Source organism: Talpa occidentalis, unplaced genomic scaffold (genome assembly GCF_014898055.3).
Source record: "Talpa occidentalis isolate TD23 unplaced genomic scaffold, MPIMG_talOcc4v2.1 talOcc4.11, whole genome shotgun sequence".
Taxonomy (NCBI): domain Eukaryota; kingdom Metazoa; phylum Chordata; class Mammalia; order Eulipotyphla; family Talpidae; genus Talpa; species Talpa occidentalis.
This window is the reverse complement of record NW_023601104.1, coordinates 3,449,617-3,470,904: the sequence shown is the minus strand read 5'-3', so window position 1 is coordinate 3,470,904 and position 21,288 is coordinate 3,449,617. Positions and strand designations below refer to the sequence as shown.

Genomic DNA, 21,288 nt, shown 5'->3' with positions numbered 1-21,288 from the left:
TTACACATCCCCTACTCTATGATGAAACAATTTCTCTCCTGGGTATTTACCCAAGGGAAACAGATTCGTAAATCCACAAAAAAAAGTTGGAGTAGCTACGTTTATATTGGCTTTATTCATTACAGCCCAACTAGGAAACAACCCAGGTCTCCATCAATAGGATAAATAACCTATAGTATATTTACACGCTATACAATTACCCAACAATAAACAGGAAAGAACAACTTAATACAGTCAATAACAAAGAGGAATCTTAAAAAACATTATGCATTATAAGTAATACATCAATTATATGCATAATGAGGTGTTCAGGGATAAAGTATACTGATGTTTGCAATCTACTTTAAAATGCTTCAAAAATAGAAGGATCAGGGCCTCCCCGGTGGCGCAGCGGTTGAGCGCTGGGTTGCAAAGCTGCCTGCAGCCTCTGCGGCGCCGGTTAGATCCCCGGCTGCTCCCCGGCCACCGGAGGAGGGTCCCACATGGCCCGCAGACCTCTCCTGCCTCCCGCTGCTTCGGTCCTTCTGCCTGCTCTGCTCCCTGCTCTGGCTCTGGTGAATTCTCTCACCCTCCCGTGCTTCTGACTGTACCCAGTACATGTATAAACAAAACAAACAAACAAACAAACAAACAAACAAATAAATAAAACATGCCTCTTAAAAAAAAAAAAAAGAAGGATCAAAGGAAGTGATAATTATGTGATAAAACAGCAAAATTTTCATTGTAGCATCTGGAAGATAATTCTTCAATTTTTCTGTATGTTTGAAATTTTTCATAGTAAAATATTGGAAAAAATTACAATGAACTGGGCCTCCCTGGTGGCGCAAGGGGTGAAGCACAGCACTGTGAAGCTATCTTCAGCCTCTATAGCACAAGTTCCAGCCCAGGCCGCCAGGGAGCTGATCCACATGGTGTAGCAGACATCTCCTGTCTTGACCACTGTTTCCCTCAGCAGAGTATTTCGGTGGATTTGCTTGGTCTGCTGTCCCTGTCTCTGGTGAATCCTCTCAACACCACCCTTCTGCACCTCTTGCCTGCACCCCAGCTCTTGGATGCATAAATAAAATCCTTTTTAAAAATTACAATGAGCTAAAATCTAAAAATCTTTGGATTTTAAAATAAAGCAAATCATTTACAGGTCAAATTGCATTTCACCTAAAATTTGGGGAGTTGCACAAATGCTTTTTCTGTAATTTTAGAGTACTGGGCCTCCCTGGTGGCACATAGGCTAAAGATAGCACTATCAAGCTATAGCCAGCCACTGCAGCACGAGTTGGATTCCTGGCAGGCCATGGAGCTACTCACATGGCACAGCAGAACTCTCCAGTTTTACCCACTGCTCCCCTCAGCACTGTATTTGAGTAGATTCGCCTGTTTTGCTTCCCACTCTGACTCTGGTGAATCTTCTCACCCCTCCACCCCGCACCACTGGCTTACACCCCAGTCCTGTATGCAGACATAAATTAATCTTTAAAAAAAATAATTTGAGAGTATTGAAAGTTGTTTGAAATGAGTCATCAGACAGGTTTGAAATATTTACATTATAACAGAAAAGAACTATGGTATTTTTAAGTAGAAAGGCATAGTCAGGTAAGCGCAAAAGGGGTAGTTAAAATGGCATTACTCCCACAGTGTTTTATATACTAGACCAAATATAATATCATATTTATAATCTACTTTACTTCAGTAAAACATATGATGACTGTATCAGGTTTATTACAAACAACAGTGTGCCCATTCTGATAATATTTTGAAAGTACAATTTACCATGCTACATTACTCACTTACTTTAAGTCACAGCTAACAATAAGCAGTGTTTTGCCTTATCCCGCCCATTTAAAAAAAAAAAGTTCAATTTAGTAAAAAGATTAAAACAATTAAGGGAAAGTCAGTGGGAAATTATTTTCAACAGTAAGGGTTCAATGTTCAATTGTAATAGATTGTTATACCATATCACAAAAAATCACTCCATTTTATAGGAAATCATGTATTTCCATAGTTTCAGAAACTAAGGACTGTGTACAATTGAAAGCCATACAAACCAAAACCACCATATCTTATTTTTGAAATAAATGATTCCTTAAAAAGAATCCAGTAAAGTAAATCAAGCTTAAAATGGATCCATGACGCTGGCCTCCCTGGTGGTGCAAGGGGTTAAGATGCAACCTATGAAGCTCACCACAGCCACTACAGCACAAGTTTGATCCTGGTCAGGGAGTTAACCCACATGGCGCAGCAGACCTCTCCTGACTTGCCCGCTGCTCCCCTCAGCAGTGTATTTCAGTCAGTCTGCCTGTTCTGTTCCCTGCTCTGTCTCTGGTGAATCCTCTCTCTCTCTCTCTCACCCACACACACACCGCACCTCTGGCTTGTACCCCAGTTCTTGTATGCATAAATAAATAAAACTTAAAAAAAAAATCCATGATGATGATGCAGGAAAACTTCAATGAGCAGTAAGCAAAATCCCTGGGATTAAAAAGCCACATTGATTTTGAGTACGAGATCTACCAAGTGTCCTTTTGTTCATCTTAAGAGCATCATGTAAACATGACTTATGGTTTTAGTAACATATTCAGTAGCACTCTTTTTTTTTTAAGATTTATTTATTCATGCATACAAGAACAAGGGTACAGGTCAGGTGTGCGGGAGGGTGAGAGGACTCACCAGAGACAGAGTGGCGAGCAGAACAGGCAAACTGACTAAAATACACTGCTGAGGGGAGCAGCGGGCACGACAGGAGAGGTCTGCCACGCCATGTGGGTATCTCCCTGGCCAGCCGGGATAGAACAGTGTTGGAGAGGCTGCGGACAGCTTCACAGCGCTGCACTCAACCAACTGCGCCACCAGGGGGCCCAGCACTCTTTTTTAAAATAAGAACTGAAACTAATGCTGATCAAAAGGACCTATTAAAGAACAGCATGTTATTTAAAAAGCTGGAAAGATGGGCCTCCCTGGTGGCGCAAGGGGTTAACTCTCAGTACTATGCAGCTATCAGCAGCCACTGCAGCACAAGTTCTATCCCTGGCTAGGGAGGTAACCCACATGGCACAGCAGACCTCTCCTGTCTCGCCCGCTATTCCCCTCAGCAGTGTATTTCACTGCCTGTTCTGCTCCCCACTCTGTCTCCTGTGAATCCTCTCACCCTCTGCACCTCTGGCCTACACCCCAGCTCTTGCACGCATAAATAAATAAATCTTTTTTAAAAAGCTGGAAAGGTACAAAATATAAGAGAATAGATTGCAATAGCACATACAATGTAGACAATCCCTTTTACCCCTCTACACCTTCTCACAAAATTCTCAATCTTAACACACACAAGGTTTTACACAAGTACCTAAAAGATTCACGCACATACATAGAAGTTCAGGGGCGTGCTGAGCAAAGAACAGACTCAGGTCTCCTAAACTTGAAGATACAATTCAGCATGCTTTCCCCACTACTGAAGTCTAGCCATACACATCTGGAAAGCTTTAATATTGTAACCATAAATGGTACTGTGCTTACATTATTTGCTTTGTTACAAATGGTGTTTTAACAGAAAGAGTAAATAAAGTGGAATTTTGTTATTTCAAGATATTTACTGAGCACATTCCTATTGAGTGATTAACAAGCCAGCAACTAAATTTAAGTAGAAAATTAACTATATTATACTTTAATTTTCTCTATCAAGGTAAAGAACTTTGAGTGACAAAGGTATATTGTTTCGTTCTCAGCTGTAAACCCTTCATAGTTTTTAATCTTTAAGTCTTTACAACAATCTATCTGTAATAATTCATTCTGTTAAGAGAGATGTTGACAGGGAAAGTCTAAATTAAAGAATTTCTTTAAAAATACTGAATTATCAAATTGCTATGTAAGTTTCTAGAAATTCTCAAATTTCTGAACTTACCGCCTCACAACAAGCAGTAAACAGCTCAGAGACCAGCTCAGTCTGCATACCAAACTGAAAAGCTCTATTACAGACAGTTGTAAATATTTTACTAGAGGAGGATGAGCATTTCACTTACTTAACTTTAGAACTCTATCCAGACTCTGAAAAATATACTGACTTTCATTTTAAAATCAGAGATGTGTATCTATGTTCCTTATTTTCCACAAATTCTTTTCTCCCTCTGATAATGGGACAGTAAACAACAGGTCCTCAACATCGCTTTGTTCTTTGTGGTTCTAAGTGATGAGAACAAAACAATCGTCACAGAGGTTGTACAAAACCACATTATTTTTGAGTACCTGCTTTTGTTATACCTCATTGCAGTTTCTGAGAACTTATTGACAACTCTAAGTGAGGACTTAAGGTAGTCTGAAATATCAAAATGATCACAAATTCTAAATTTTACCTTCTATACAGTCAATTATAAGCTTTACATGAATTAATCATCATTTTGGTAAAGAGCAACTATCATGGAAAGGAAGAACTTAAAACTTGTAAATCTCAAAATTACATAAAATTGTCAACGAAATAGATTTTTATAAAATGGCATTGGTAATGACTATATATTTTAGAGGCTAACAACTGAAAGATAATATGTAAAAGACATCATTTTTGATTAATTCATAATATTGTAAAGCCAGGAATTCTCTGAACTAAAATGTCATGCTGTATTTAGGACAAAGGAGTTATACATTTTATTCGATATGTATCTGTTTGGTATGCACCAGGAAATAGGAGTTCAATGGAAAACAAGACACTATTCCTTCCTTCAGGAGCTATAGCCTTGTTGTCCAATTAACTATGGAATAAACAGTAATACAAAACCAGAACTGTGTAAATACAACAGAGTATTACCCAGGACTGTAATTCAATTGTGTGTGTGTCCGTGCGCATGCGCACAAAGGAGCACACGCAAAGAACCTCACAAGTACAGCACGCTAACACCATGCCCAGTTACTTCCTCAGGGACTTACGGTTGTGAACCCTCACTATAGTAAAGAATGCAGTAAGGCAGCTGATAGTTAGCTAATGTGTTAGCCGCGTCAGTCATTTTCGTTGCTGACCCAAATACTAAAGGCAGTATAACGAAAAGACTGAGTACTTAGAGAGCTCATATTGCAATATTACCTTTTTCATAACAATGCAACTCTCTAGGTAAGTCTGCCCATCTCTTTCATTAGTCTAATGTCATTGTAGCTGAGGTGTGATCAGACCCAAGACTCACCAAGCAGAGATCAACCACTGGCAGCTATGCACAAGGACTACTCTGTAACTCTTTGAAGTTTATTGTTGATGTATGATGTATTTCTAATATGAAATACTGCTAGATAGGCTTCTAGTCAACACTGTAGTATATAGAAAATGAAACTGACTGGGCCTTTCTGGTGGCACAGGGTTTAAAGCCTCAGCGCTATCAAGCTATAGCCAGCCACTGAGGCATGAGTTCGATCCCTGGCCAGGGAGCTACCCACGTGGCACAGCAGTCCTCTCTAGTCTCACCCGCTGCTCCCCTCAGCAGTGCATTTCAGTAGAGCTGCCTGTTCTGCTCCCCACTCTGTCTCTGGTGAATTCTCTCGCCCCCTGCACCTCTGGCCCATACCCCAGTTCTTGTATGCATAAATAAATAAAAATATATTTTTTAAAAAAGAAAACTGACGTTAAGCAACACTGTCAAAACTTTGGACATGGGCCTCCCCGGTGGCGCAGCAGTTGAGCGCTGGGTTGCGAAGCTGCCCGCGGCTTCTGCAGCGCTGGTTCGATCCCCGGCTGCTCCCCGGCCACAGGAGGAGGGTCCCACATGGCGCGCAGACCTCTCCTGCCGCCCGCTGCTCCCCTCAGCAGTGTACTTCGGTCCTTCTGCCTGCTCTGCTCCCCGCTCTGGCTCTGGAGAATTCTCTCACCCTCCCGTGCTTCTGACTGTACCCAGTGCTTGTATAAACAAAAAAACAAACAAATAAATAAATAAAAACATGCCTCTATTAAAAAAAAAAACAAAACAAACTTTGGACATGTTTCTAAAATGTAAATGACAATGAAAAAAATTCAAAACAGGGGCCTCCCTGGTGGTGCAGCAGGTTGAGCGCAGTGCTGTGAAGCTGTCCGCAGCCTCCACAGCGCTGGTTCAATTCCTGGCTGGCCAGGGAGAATCCCAAATGGCGAGGCAGACCTCTCCTGTCTTGCCCATTGCTCCCCTCAGCAGTGTATTTTGGTCCGTCTGCCTAATCTGCTCCCTGCTCTGTCTCTGGTGAGACAGAGACTCCAGAGACTCACCCTCCCGCGACTCACCCTCTGGACTGCACCCCAGCTCTTGTACAAATAAAAAATAAATCTTTAAAAAAAATTCAAAACAAAATTTCCATGTTAATTTTTCACCTCAGAGAACAAGTGCTTTTATGAGAGATTGTTTTCTTCCTCCTCTGCAACAAAATTTCACCTTAAAATAGATCTACTTAGACTTGGGTCAAAATATGAATAGTCATTAACTCTGCGACAGATGGACTAAGGTAATAAAATTAGTCACTTCATGTAATTCAGCATTAAAAACACCGCCATGCGCATTTGCAGATCATGTGTGTAAGAGACAGTGAGACACACACCCTCAAGCCAGATCCCTCTGAGGAACGTACTACCTTAAGCTGTCCAGGCAGCATCTCATTTTACTACTTTTTTTTTAACTATTTAACTTTTGTGCCCCCAATGTCAGGCGATATAATTACAAAAATGTGCCTAGAACATAAAAATTGTATTTCTCTTATGCATCTTCTACCCTATACCTTAAACATAATGTTTCGACAACTACTCTCTACATAACAGAGAGAGCATGACAACAATACTGGTATTAGAATCATACACACTTGGATTCAAATCACAGCTCTTCAATTGCTTGTATGACCCAGGCAGGCTACTTAACCTTATCTGCTTTAGTTTTCTCACAGATGAGGAAAAAATCCCACCTTAGTTTATAAGAAAATTACTTTTTCTACAATGAAAAGCTGATGATTTTTCAGTAAAGAATTAACCTTATTTAGTAGGAAAGAATGTTTTCTATGTTCCATTAATTTTTAACATTTTATTTGAAAATTAGCATACTGCTAAGCTGGAAAAAATACTCAACAGAGCATAATCTTTTATAAGCATCTTATGATGTAAATTTGCCAGCTGTGAAAATAAGTATTATTTCTGGCTATAAAGAAAAACTTCAGCCCCCTCCTTACTCCTTCCTCCAACCCACACCAGATGCCCCAAAGCTGGTTGCACAGCATCTATGGAACAAGAACTGTCAGCCCCCATAGCAATGTTTGAGCTGGTGCCAACACACTCAGGAAGTTGGCCAGGTATTTCATCCAGGGCAAGGCCCTGTGGCAGGAGAAGTTGAGGGCTGGCTCCTGTACCTCAGGGACCCTAATCTTTGAGGTTTTAAGTCTTTGGGAGAGGCCTCTGGAGATGAGTTGGCGGCCAAATTCCTCCAGGACCAGAATGTATCACTGTGTCCTCCAGCCCTCAGACCTCCAAGATGAATGACTCCCTGGTAGAGTCACAGGAAACCGAAGAAACTTCTGCCAAGCACCCCAGAGTCCCCGGTGCAGCAGACTTGCCTTTTCTGAGAATTGGGCCTAAGAGAGATGCTTTCAATGTAACTCAGGATTATAAAGAGAGTGACTAGTCCCAAGAATTCATCTCTAAATGTGTCCATGTTAGGAGCTGCCTCAATATAGGGGTGGTAGTGTTCTAGTTTCTACAGAATTGTAGGAAAATGAGCTGTGCTGTCTCTGAATCCCTTGGCAATTCAAGGTACTTCTCTCTGTTCATTTTGCCCCTTCTTCATGCTGCTTTTTGAGTAGGACCCAAAGATAAAGGGTAATTGCTATCATCAGTTGCCATTTCTGTTAGGGTGCACTACTCTGTAATGTCTATCCTTACCCCCAACTTTTACTGGGAATTGATAATAGCACAGCTTCCTCAGACAGCTGTGTGGGGGAAGTTCTTCTACTGTGCACCTCTACGTTGACTGTAGATAGACTGGGATGCATTAGGAATTAGCCTGCTTGATTTAAATGTTGATTTGGCACGGCACAGCTGAGTTTTAATAGGGGTCCCATAGTTCTGTCATTGGACCTCTCCTGGTGGTCAATCAACTCCATGAACACGATGTTGCATATTGTAGTGATGCTGCCATCACCTAGGGGTTCTAGGTTCTGGCAAGTCAATTGCTCAGAGTGTGTTTGGAGCAGGAGGAAGGCCTATTTGTGCAACGAGCTTAAGGGAACTAGACGAGCTCAGACAAAAGGACTTAGTTCTGGGCTTTTGGTGAGAGGACAGAGTAAGTGGAACAAGGGATATGATGAGTAGAGCAATCCCTCCTCCTTTTAGAGAGACCTGCAAGTAGGAATTGAGCTAACTCTTCCAGAAAGTTGGTTCAGGAATTGCTAGCTTGCCAAATTCCTAACAAAGAGGGGAGTTTAGTGTTAGTTACCACAGGCCTTTGCTATACTTCTTAAAATGTTTCTAAGGGAAATTGTTAAAAAATCTCCTAGCCCCATAAATCTGCACAAGGTGAAGATTGGAGGAAGATGAGGAAGCATCTTGTATTCTTCTCATCTGTCCCCTGTGTGGGGAGAAATGACTATCTAACCCCCAGAAATGACTACTGAGCCTCTTGTCTTGTCTTTAGTAGTTAATGATCAGAGTGATTTTTTTATTTAAACTACCATGGTCAGGCCTCCCTGGTGGCTCAAGGGGTTAAGCGCAGCACTGTGAAGTTGTCCACAGCCTCTGCAGTGCAAGTTCAATCCCCTGGGAGCTACCCACATGGCGCAGTAGACCTCCCGTCTCCCTGCTGCTCCCCTCAGCAGTGTATTTCAGTCAGTCTGCCTGTTCTGTTCCCCACTCTATCTCTGGTGAATCCTCTCACCCCTGCACCTCTGGCCTGTACCCCAGTTCTTGTATGCATAAATAAATAAATCTTTAAAAAATAAACTACCATAGTCCCAAGGTTCCATGTTGAAATTTATTTTTCTCTGTATGAATATATGTAAAAGTTTTTTTTAAAAGATTTATTTATTTATGCATACAAGAAGTGGGATACAGGCCAGAGGTGTGGGGGGGTGAGAGGATTCACCAGAGATAGAGTAGGGAGCAGAACAGAACACTGCTGAGGGAAGCAGTGGGGGAGTCAGGAGAGGTCTGTTGCACCATGTGGGTAACTCGCTGGCTGGGGATCGAACTAGTGCTGCAGTGGCTGTGGTTAGTTTCATAGGTTGTGTCTTAATCCCTTGCACCACCAGGGAGGCCCTATATGTAAATGGTTTTAAAATGAAACTAAAATATTTGTATGAAGAAAAAAGTTTAAATGTAGCAAATGCTCTCAAAATAGCATAATGATAGTTGGATTCCATTTCTCATAGCTCTTCAAAGTGAAATGTCCATGTAGGGCTTCCCTGGTGGTACAGGGGGTAAAGTCTCAGTGCTATCAAGCTATTGCCAACCACTGGGCATGAGTCGGATCCCTGGAGGCATGAGTTCTATCCCTGGCCAGGGAGCTAACCCACATAGCACAGCAAACCTCTCCTGTCTCACCCCACTGCTCCCCTCAGCAGTGTATTTCAGTGGATCTGCCTGTTCTGCTCCCCACTCTGTCTCTGGTGAGTCCTCTCACCCTGCTCACCTCTGGCCTACACCCCAGTTCTTGTCTACATAAATAAAGTAAAAATAAATCTAAAAAAAGGAAAATGCCCATGTATATGAAGTGTGTTTTTTTTTTAAACTTATTGATGTTTTCTTTTTTTAAACTAGCAATATGAAAAATGTATAGCTTCACCCCGAAGTAGAAACAAATTTGTCTGGTAAATAAAAGGAAATTTTGGAACCTGAGTTTGGCAACAATTAAAGCTATGTTTCAAATGGCTATGACTGTGAAGAGATGAACTGATTATCTTGCATGGATTTCTAAAGGCCATTAGAACGCTAATAAAGTTTAGGGGGCCTCCCTGGTGGTGTTAAGCACAGCACTGTGAAGCTATTGGCAGCCCTGGGCGGCTATGGAGCTACCCACATGGTGCAGGAGACCTCTCCTGACATGCCCAGCTGCTCCCCTCTGAAGTGTATTTCAGTCAGTCCACCTGTTCTGCTCCCCACTCTGTCTCTGGTGAATCCTCTCACCCCCCACACCTCTGGCCTGTACCCAGCTCTCATGCATAAATAAACCTTTAAAAAAAAGAAAAAATCTAATAAATTTTAGCAACCTAACAGTAAAAATGCAAAGCAGAACCTATCACTGACTTATTTTACAAAGAAGGAAACTGAAACCCAGTTCTGGGCTAAGATAACAGGAAATTTCAAAATGAAAAACAAAACTAAAGTTAAGGTTAAGAGCTTCTGTTTTCTATTTTCTTGCCTTTCATCTATAAAAAATTCTATGTTAAAAAGTAAAAAGCCCTTAATCTGTACAGTTAAGACATCCAAAGGTCACATTTAAATTTCAGGTTGCATTGTCTCTCAGGTTGATTTACATTATTGACTGAATTCTGAAATACTTTTTTAAAGATTTATTTATTTATGCATAGAAGAACTAGGGTGTAGGCCAGAGGTAGGGATGAGGGGAGTGAGAGGATTCACCAGAGACAGAGTGAAGAGCAGAACAGGCAGATCCACTGAAATATTTTGCTGAGGGGAGCAGCGGGCCAGAAAGAAGAGGTCTGCTGTGCCATGTGGGTTAGCTTCCTTACTGGGACTTGAACTCAGTCCATAGAAGTGACAGCACTGAGACTTAACCCCTAGGCCACCAGGACGGCCCCCCTCAAATTTTCTTTTTTTCTTTTTTCTTTCTCTCTCTCTTTTTTTTTAAAAGATTTGTTTATTTATTTATACAAGCACTGGGTACAGTCAGAAGCGCGGGAGGGTGAGAGAATTCACCAGAGCCAGAGCGGGGAGCAGAGCAGGCAGAAGGACCGAAGTACACTGCTGAGGGGAGCAGCGGGCGGCAGGAGAGGTCTGCGCGCCATGTGGGACCCGCCTCTGGTGGCCGGGGAGCAGCCGGGGATCGAACCAGACGCTGCAGGCAGCTTTGCAACCCAGCGCTCAACCACTGTGCCACCGGGGAGGCCCGCTCTCTCTCTCTTTTTAAGTTTATCTTTTTTATTATAATTACTATTTATTTATGCATACAAGAACCGGGGTATAGGCCAGAAGCGCGGGAGAGTGAGAGGATTCACCAGAGACAGAACAGGGAACAGAACAGGCAGACGGACCGAAAACACTGCTGAGCAGAGAAGCGGGCGAGACAGGAGAGGTGTGCTGTGCCATGTGGGTATCTCGCTGGCTGGCCAGGATCAAACCTGTGCTGCAGAGGCTGCAGACAGCTTTATAGCGCTGCGCTCAACTCCCTGTGCCACCAGGGAATTTTCTTAACTGTAAATTCTGTCAATGATTTAACAGTAGCTTAAAATTCTAATGCTCCTGATAGAAATGTTAAAAACATGACCAATATACATATTAGAACTGAGCAAGTATGGTAATAATATGTCCTATTAATCAACTATTGAACTTTTGCAGTTAAAACAAAATTGTGTGTGTGTGTGTGTATATGAGAATGTTGTATATTTTGCACTGTTGTGCCTATATCTTCAAATATAATTGCTAGAATTCTACAAAATACACCAAAGTACTAATCACAGGATTTAATAGGGAATAATTTCTTGTTTTTCCATTTTCTTATGAAATCTCACTAAGAATTATGCATTGTCTTACATTTCATTACTTAAAAAGCTTTCCTAGCTTCTGCAATATAGCTCTTCAAACTTCCTTGCCTACGCTAAGAAACACATCACCAAGAACTGAAACACTTTCAATTTGTGTTTATTCTGAGTCAATAAGCCCACCAAGCACAGCTCTGCAAACTGTCAGGCGAAAGGGGAAGGGGAAGCTGCGGGACTGTGCTCTAACCTGCCCCTCTCCGGTGATGCTGGAAGGGGCACCTTTTCAGAATCTGCACAAAGATCTTGCTAGTCCAGACATGTTTATCAGGCATAACACTGTCCTCAGAGCACTGGGACATTCCCATCTTCTGTCATCCTTAAATAGCAAAACGTAACATTTTATAAGGCTCTCCTTGATGAGCCCGTTTTCTTACACATTCGTTCACATCAGGATCCAAAGTGCACACACTGCGCTTCAGTACTCTGCTCTTTATCTGTAACAGTTTTCCCTCCATTCCCATTGGCCCTCCATTCTGCATCATTCATTTGTGTGGAATCTAGTTATTCCCTACATTTCCCATATTCAGAATTGGGCTGATTTTTCCTGTAGTGCACACTAAGATATTATAAAATTTAACCACTGGCAATGCAATATGGAGAAGAATAGGAAACAGTTGTGACATATAACCAAAATGTTTTAAGTAAGTGATAATGAAAAGCTCCTTTAAAACAAAAAACCTATCTGAGGATGTTACCAAGCAAAGAAGTTACCAAATTAATGCTTTGTTTCTCTAAATAAAACTACCCATCTTACTCCCTTATACATTACAGCTCAACCACAGAGTGCCAAAGTAAACTGAGCAGCACTCAGTAAACATTTAAAAGGCGGGTAATACCCCACTGTTTCTCTGGTGAATACTCTCTCACACACACCCCCACCATACCCCTCTACCTCTGGCCTACACCTCCGTTCTTCTACACAAAAATTTGAAAAAAATGAAGAGCTACTTATAACAGATTATGGAATTAATTGGTAGATGAGCCCAGTAGGCTAACTCATTCATGTGTGATGTAATAGTTCCAAATGCAGATAAATATTCTTTAAGATCTACTGACATTTAATTAAACACTTGCCCAGGTGCCTTATCTACTTGGTGAACTACTGCTTAGTCTCCAAAGCTGAGCTCAGGTGGGAAAGTTTTTTCCCATGCATGTAACTCTTCTTTTTTGAACTGTGGTCCTCAATGGTGACTCTGTATTACCTGAAGAGCTTCTAAAACCTGTCAATGAATTAAATCAGAATCCTTGGGGATGGGGGAGACGTCTTTTAAAAAAAGTTCTCTGGGGGGCCTCCTGGTGGCGTAGCCGGTTGAGCACAGCGCTGTGAAACTGTCCGCAGCCTCTGCAGTGCGGGTTCGATCCTGGCTGGCGGGGAGCTACCCACATGGCGCAGCAGACCTCTCTTGTCTCACCCGCTGCTCCCCTCAGCAGTGTATTTTGTCAATCTGCCTGTTCTGTTCCCCACTCCATCTCTGGTGAATCCTTTCACCCTCCTGCACATCTGGCTTGTACCTGGGTTCTTGTATAAATAAATCAGTATTCAAAAACAAAGTTCTCTGGAGCGTTCCAATACGGAGTCAAAGCACCACTGCTCTAGTACATACATTCTACTTGCATTTATCATTGCAGCTTTAAAATTTGTGTTTATGTTTGCCTTAGTCAAGAATGTCTTTTTAGTCAAGAATGTCTTCTGACTCCATATATATTCAAATACAAGTTATGTGGGGCATCAGTAGGTACCAAAGATGCAGTGATAAATAACTGTGTCCTTGCCTTCAAGAACCTTACAGACTGGGTGAAAATGAAAATACGCAAATAAAAACAACAAAATTAAATAAAATTTGGTACTACAGTAATAGCTTGAACTGACCTATTCTGAGTGTGGGGTTGACTGAAAAAGTTTCAGAGAGGTGAAGGGACTAATTTAAGTTCTTTTTTGCATCTCCACCACCTATCACCCCTGAATAAAAACTTGGTAACACCCAGCCTCAAAGTTGGTATAACTACAGCTTCTCTGAGTCAACTGGCATTTACTTCTTCACGTTAGACACCCACTCCCAAGGCCGCACACTAGATCATGTTAACACTGGAACTGCCCCAACCTCTGAAACCATGAACTTGATCATTCAACTGTCTGACTCTAGCCTTTAATCCTTCTATATGTTTCACTGTTACTTTACCTCATTAAGTCTTCCAACTGCTTAGTGGCTCCTTTTTACTTTCACCTATTTTTCTTTACTGTATTTTTCTAATATGTAATTCTAAAATTTGCTATATTTTTCTAATTTTTTCATTATTATATATTTCTATTGTTGCATTTATCACAGAGCATTAGAGCTTATGTGAAAATGTGTTTTCTTTAAGTATTAGGTCATAACTTTCCTTAGAACAGATACTGGGTTCTTTTTCTCAGCCTGTATCCTTAACACCCAAAACAGGGCCTAACCCATAATAAACATTTAGTAAGTGTTGGTGAAGGAATGGATAACATATTCTTGTCATTTTCACCACTATCCCATGAATTTCCAAATGCAGAATCTATATTTTATCTGCATACTTCCCATAATTCCTATCTGGGTTCCCTACACATACCACAGCCTCACGGACTATCTGTTGCATTGTAAAAGATTGCATAAGATACATAAAAAGTAGTTTAGCAAAATAATTTTGTTATTATTAACAATCATTAAAGTTAACCAGGTAGTAATTAGGCAAATGCAAAACATGCTCAACTTGGAAGCAAAATACATAATAGAAAGCACTGCATATAGAAGTGAAGAGGTATGCTTCAGTCTTAGTTTTGCCACTGTCATCTACAAAAAACCATCTCTGTCAATCTAAGTTTTCTCATTAATAAAAATCAGGTTTGACCAGAACTATATTCTAGATCACCTAAGATTTCTTAACATGCTTTACCCCTTAAAATTTTTTATTATAAAAATGATACACTCTATAAAAAATTGTGCATGTCCTTCTCAATTATTCAGCTAAAGGAAAATTTCCACTCTCCATGCTGTTTGCGTAAGTCACTCCCTAGATGTTTCCACTATCAACAGTTTGTTCTGTATTTTTAAGTGCTAAGATTCTTGATTTTATTTACCAACTGGGCAGTCCTGTGAACCTTGACAAAATGGAACCTAATGGAACCTTGACAAAATGAAAAGAGAACTATAAATATTTTGATTGCAGAGAAAGAACTATGTACTCAGAGGGCCAACAGCAGAAAAAATTAAAGCACTGATAGAAGTATTTAAAACTTCATGTGTAACTACAGCCTCCAGCGCCTCACTCCCCTGGCCACTGGCTATGCAATGCAATGTGAACAAAAGGGACAAAAAAAAATTAAGGTGGGAAATTTTCTACAGAAAGAAATGTGGGAGGTATGGGAGTTGTGGGGAAAGGAGAACAAATCATACTAATGTCACAACCACAGAAGGATGTAGAAAAGATTTTTAAAAAATCATATAGAGGCCTCCCTGGTGGCGCAAGGGATAAGACGCAATCGAAGCAATCCACAGCCACTGCAGCACGAGTTCGATCCCCGGCCAGCCAAGGGAGCAACCCACATGGCGCATCAGACCTCTCCTGACTCGCTAGCTGCTCCCCACAGCAGTGTATTTCAGTCAGTCTGCCTGTTCTGTTCCCCACTCTGTCTCTGGGGAATCCTCTCACCCCCCCACACCTCTGGCCTGTACCCCAGCTCTTGTATGCATAAATAAATAAATCTTTTTAAAAAAAAGAATAAATTTTAAAAATTATATAATTACAAATGTGAAGAGCAAACACAATTCTGAAATATACTATGAGCTTATGAACAGTCAATTGCAGAAAAGTAATTTGTTTCCTACACTAAATTCAGCTCAGACACATATGTAATTTAACAGTATGTCCTTGATTGTCTTTCCAATAATATCCTTTGAAGATGTACATTTAAGTCTAACTAGGGTATCCACATATTATAAAAGTTAAAGGTGGGGCCTTCCTGGTGTGGCATGAGTTCGATTCCTGGTCACAAAGCTAACCCACATGGCGTAGACCTCTCCTGTGGCGCCCATTGCTCCCCTCAGCAGTGTATTTCAGTAGATCCGCCTGTTTTGCTCCCTACTCTGGAGAATCCTCTCACCCCCCACACTTATACCTCAGTTTTTGTATGCATAAATAAATAAAATAAATCTTTAAAAATAAATAAAAAAAAAGTCAAAGGTGAAATAAGTATGTTTCTAGCCAGTTTCTTCTAATAGTGGGAATAATTCATAGGAAAATAATTCATAGGAAAATAATTCATAGGATAATAATCATGAAAATTTTAATTAAAAATTTTAATTTAAAAAATGTCCATAATAATCTTAAAAAAAAAAATTTCCAGGCCTCCCTGATGGCACAAGGGGTTAAGGCGCAACTTATGAAGCTATTGGCAGCCACTGTGGCACAAGTTCAATCCCAGCCAGGGAACTACCCACATGGCACAGCAGACCTCTCCTGTCTCTCCTGCTGCTCCCCTCAGCAGTGTATTTCAGTGAATCTGCCTGTTCTGTTCCCCACTCTGTCTCTGGTAAATCCTCTCCACCCCTCCCCCAATACCTCTGGCTTGTACCCTAGTTCTTGTATGCATAAATAAATCTTAAAAAAAAAAAAAAAAAAAAAGCAAGCAAGTATGGGGATGGGGTGGTTCTCGCTAAGAAAAATAAAAAAAATAAAAAAATTTCCATGATGAGAGAAGAAATAAGAAGAGAAAAACAGGTACCTGGGAAAGGAGGAAACTAGTTACACCAGACTAGGGGAAAAGATTTAATGACTGGACTGTTAATTTCCCTTTTATCTGGTACCAGAGAATATTTAAATATTAAGGAATGTGTTGGAAAGAGAGCCAAAATTTAACTCTGTACCACCTAAACAACAGAGATTTCACATAATCATGTCCCCAGTTTTACCCTATAATGTAAAACACCAGTCTAGACTGTAAAGAAAGCTTACGGACAAGATAAGCAGCACCATGGATAAGATCCTGTAACCGAAAGGCTAAAACATTACTAAATTAAGTCCATTTTTAAAAAAGAACAGAAAATACAATAACATATAGTCACACATCTAGCAACACTTAACTATAAATTACCTAATGACAATTACAGCATCAAACAATCAACACTGACTAGTCTTCACTTGATCTTAGCCAAAAGGCTGAGGAGCAATCTGAATAGTCTTAATCTGGTATTTTTACAGTCTAAATAAATAAAATAGACAAAAACTAAGTCTACAATTTAGAATTAATTTTGAGGAAGTAGAAATGATAAATTATTTTTCATCCCATAATGTAATTGGTACATAGTGTAAAGTTTGTCAAGAGGTTGAAAACAGTTAAGCTCAGGAACCAACATGTAATATCTTCAGAAAAGAAATGATTAGGGCCTCCGTGGCAGCACAGGGGTTAAAGTCTCAGAACTATAAAGCTATCACCAGCCACTTTGGCCTGAGTTGGATCCCCAGCCAGGGAGCTACCCACCTGGTGCAGCAGACCTCTCCTGTCTCTCCTGCTGCTTCCCTCAGCAGTGTATTTCAGTAGATCTTCCTTTTCTGCTCCCCTCTCTGTCTCTGGTGAATCCTCTCACCCCTTGCACCTCTGGCCTAGACCCCTGTTCTTGCATGCATAAATAAAAATAAACCTTTTTTAAAAAATGATTAGTCAAGGGCCTCCCCTGGTGGCGCAGCGGTTGAGCGCTGGGCTGCGAAGCTGCCCACAGCCTCTGCAGCGCCAGTTCGATCCCCGGCCACCAGCGAGGGTCCCACATGGCGCGCAGACCTCTCCTGCCGCCCGCTGTTCCCCTCAGCAGTGTATTTCGTCGGTCTGTCTGTTCTGTTCCCCGCTCTGGTGAATTCTCTCACCCTCCCACGCTTTTGACTACCCCGGTTCTAATATAAATAAATAAATAAATCTTAAAAAAAAAAAGATTAGTCAAGAATAAGTGAATTCTAGATCTACAGACTTTACCAAATGTGCCTCATCTCAGAGACTAAGAACACAAACAAAAAGGAGGAACTAAACATCTAGTTCCTGCACCCTTTAGGTTAGGGGAATGGTATTTCTTGACATAAAATTTGGCAAGACAGTCTCGCTTTCACAAGTCAGTGGCTGAAGACACAGTTTTCAAAATTTGTTCAGAATATCATCATGTGAGTCTTGAAGCTGCTTAAAGTAAGCAGTCACTACCAGAGGGCTGTACGTTAGCTAGAACACAGCATAAGACTAAATATATACAGCAGTACAACAGTTCTCAAACTTTTCTATTCCAGAGCATGAAAAATGTTATGACCTCTCCATTTTATGTCTCTTCCCAACAAATCCCATGAAAACACCCAAGACTGACATACACTGGTTTAGGAAACTGAAGGTCTGCAGTGGTCACTAAGTTCAAAGTGCCTGTGTGCTACTTCTGACTTCGAAGATGGGGTACATTTCCACTTGAAGGTCAATGAGAAACAATTCTGAGGGAATGTAAAGCCTCTTTAAAGTTATCCAATTTGCCAGAACACACATCAAATCTACCTAGCCACATCCCAAGTGAGCTTGGCTACTTTAACCATTATCTCATAAAAATGTAGATTTTTAAATAGAATTTTCTGATACAATTATCTGATAATTTCATATCAGACACAATTTCATACAAGTGCCTGCATGAAAGCCAAAAGCTAAGATCAGTAACTATGTTTTCATAGTTGGTCTTGAAGTTCTCCACTACGATTTAGGATTCTGGGTTAAAAAACAAGAAAATTCTGATACCCACCCGAAATATTCATTTCAATTCTAAGGAGACTAAAATGAGAAAGTCAACACATACATCTACTTTCCTTCTTGCCAATTACCTTTCCACATGCCAAATGCAGAGAGCCACAGCGCTAACCACTATTCCAAAGGGTTCCTAAGCATCTCAAAAAGAGGGGCCTTGGATCATGATGATTATATAATAGAAAACGAGCTCTCAGCAGACAGTCATCCCAGATAAACAAGGCAGCAGTGAAAGCATCCTATCACCTGTAAGTCTACTTACCCTCAGTAACATCCTGGGGGTTTGAAGTCCGGTCACTGGCTGGATCCAGCGCAACAGTTGCAAGGGAAGTGGTGACCCCAGACGTCTCACTCATAGGCTCACTCCGGCTGGTTTCGGGCACACTTTCCCGGGAGCTAAACCTCACTCGGGAACTGGACCGTGAGCTGAGGTCCGGGCTGGTGTCTGACAAGCCTGGAATGTCATCGATCTTTGTTGGTGTGACCATGAACCGAACTGAAGCCATCTTGGTGGTGGTTTCTGGAGGATGCATTTTCCGTTTTCTTTAGGTCAAAGAAAAAAGGGAAACCCCACAAAATCCTTCCACCTACACTAGTTATGTTTGATCGCAAAGACAGAAAACTTTAAAAAAAAAAAAAAAAAACAAAAACCCAACAACCCTCAATGACCTTGATTAACACAGCACAAAAAGCACCCAATAAGAATCCAGCTACTCGGAAGTCAAGCAGAAGTCCTAGAAAGTGCACACACACTACCAGCAGCTGAAAAACAAAATTTGAGGAAAAGAAAAAGGAACAAAGCCAATCTTGTGTAACTTTGTTCGTAGGCAGAGCTATCGCGCTCTCTCCCCGGGCCCGGGGCTGGGGCTCCGCGCCATGGCCTCCGCAGCAGGGAAAGCCTGCCCCGCACCAGCACCAGCACCGGGTCGGGCGGGGATCCGCAGTTCTGTATCCGTGAGCGTCCCGCGGTCGAGCCGGGCGAGGGGCGCCTCCCGCATGGATCTGACAGCGAAGCGGCGCGCCCGGCCACCTGTTGTGTCTCCGGTGCACGCCCCGCGGGGCCGGCTAGCAGGAGGGTGTGCGGGGCCGGCCAGCAGGAGGGTGTGCGGGGCCGGCCAGCAGGAGGGTGTGCGGGGCCGGCTAGCAGGAGGGTGTGCACCGCCGCCCGCCGCTCGCGAGGCCGGGATCCTCTCGGGCCTGGCGGGAGCGGCGCGCGCGCATAACGGAGCAGCCCCGCGCTGCCCGCTGCGGATGCGGGGGCGCCGGAGGCAGGGGCGAGTCGGGTCCCCGCCGCCCGGACGTCTGCTGGGCGCGGCGCGGCGGTCAGCGGGCCGGGCCGGCGCGGACGGCAGCCCGGGGTCGCGCCGGGTCGTCGCCGGCCCACGGAGCCCACGGCCGGCGCTGGGGCTCCCCCGCGCCACAGGCCCGGCGCCTCCGCCGGGGACGCCTCCTCCCCGGCCGGGGCGCCCCTCCGGGTCCGCGGGAGGCGGCTGGCCCCGGGCGCGCGGGCTGACGCGGGGCGCGCGCGGGCTGACGCGGGGCGCGCGCGGCTCCTGTTGACGCGCCGCTCGCAGTTTGGAAGCCGAGGCGCGCGCGGAAGAGCTCGGGGCGCCGGCGGGCGCCCCCTCCCCAAGCTCCACGCCGAGCGGCCGTTACGTGACCTCGCCTCCCCCGGCCCCGGGCCCGGCGGGCTCCGCCCGCGCCGCCGCAGCCCCGCTTGGCCCTCCCCGCTCGTTCCTCATTCGAGGTTAACGGTCCGACGAGCAGCCTGGGGAGAGGCCGAGGGCGGCACCGTCCCGCGAGCGCCCGGAGCCCCGCCTCTCCTCTGCGGCGGGGGCGGGCGGAGGCTCCGCGCATGCGCCTGGTCGGGTCGCATAAGGGACCGGCGGGCGAGGGGCGGGGCCGGAGGCCCTGGGCATGACGGGAATTGTAGTCGCGTGGGGGAGGCCTGAGCCGGGTACTGCAGGGGGAAATAAATTCGTTTTCTCCTTGGTGCTGTCCTGTTGTACAAACTCATTCCGGAGGCGTCTCAGGGAGCAGGCGAGCCCCTTTCCCCTCTGAACCTCAAAATCTCTTTAACATGAGCTCTCTGAAAATAGGCATAATTAAAGAAAACTATAAAGCTCCCAATACCATATATTTAGATATAACCCACTGGTATGCTCAGATTTAACAAACACTTTGTATTACTTTTACTTCCCGTTTTTCCTGTCCTTAAAAAATGCCGTCCTTGGGCCTCCCCGGTGGCGCAGGCGGTTGAGCGCCGCACTGTGAAGCTGTCCGCAGCCTCTGCAGCGCGGGTTCGATCCTGGCTGGCCGGCAGGAATCCCACATGGCACCGCAAACCTCTCCTGTCTCGCCCCACTGCTCCCCTCAGCAGTGTGTTTCAGTCTCTCTGCCTGTTCTGTTCCCCACTCTATCTCTGGTGAATCCTCTCACCTCCCTGCACCTCTGGCCCAGCTCTTGTATGCATAAATAAATAAAATAAATCTTTAAAGAAAAATAAAATCAATAGCAGTATCATTTACTGACTTTGTTGCTTAAGAAAACTCCCTAGCAGATCCTTTTTCTAGTGATTTGCACAATTCTTAACATCTCTTCCATCATAATCCCCTCAATTTAGATAGGATAACTCTTTAAAATCCCTCAGATCCAATGTTAAAAACGCTATAAGCTAAGAAATAAAAAACTAGTTGACAGGAAAAAGGTACCCCATATCACCATTCTGACAAACTTCAGTAATTAAATCATCTGTCTTGTATTAACTATAACCCAACTCAAGAGGCTTAATTTTTCTCAGTAGTCAACAACTATCCTGAACT

At 43.1% G+C, this 21,288-nt stretch overlaps 1 protein-coding gene across 2 annotated transcripts in view; it reads right to left on the bottom strand.

Moving 5' to 3' along the window:
- SLC12A6 (solute carrier family 12 member 6) overlaps positions 1-19,553 on the bottom strand; it is a 95,130-nt gene extending 75,577 nt beyond the window's left edge. Inside the window, exon 1 of one of the 2 annotated variants that reach the window (XM_037502142.2) lies at positions 18,729-19,553. In XM_037502142.2, coding sequence (XP_037358039.1) covers positions 18,729-18,999 — 271 coding nt within the window. In that variant the 5' untranslated portion in view covers positions 19,000-19,553. The remainder of the gene's footprint in view (positions 1-18,728) is intronic. The other variant, XM_037502141.2, reaches the window with a different exon arrangement.
- Between the last annotated feature and the right edge of the window lie 1,735 nt (positions 19,554-21,288).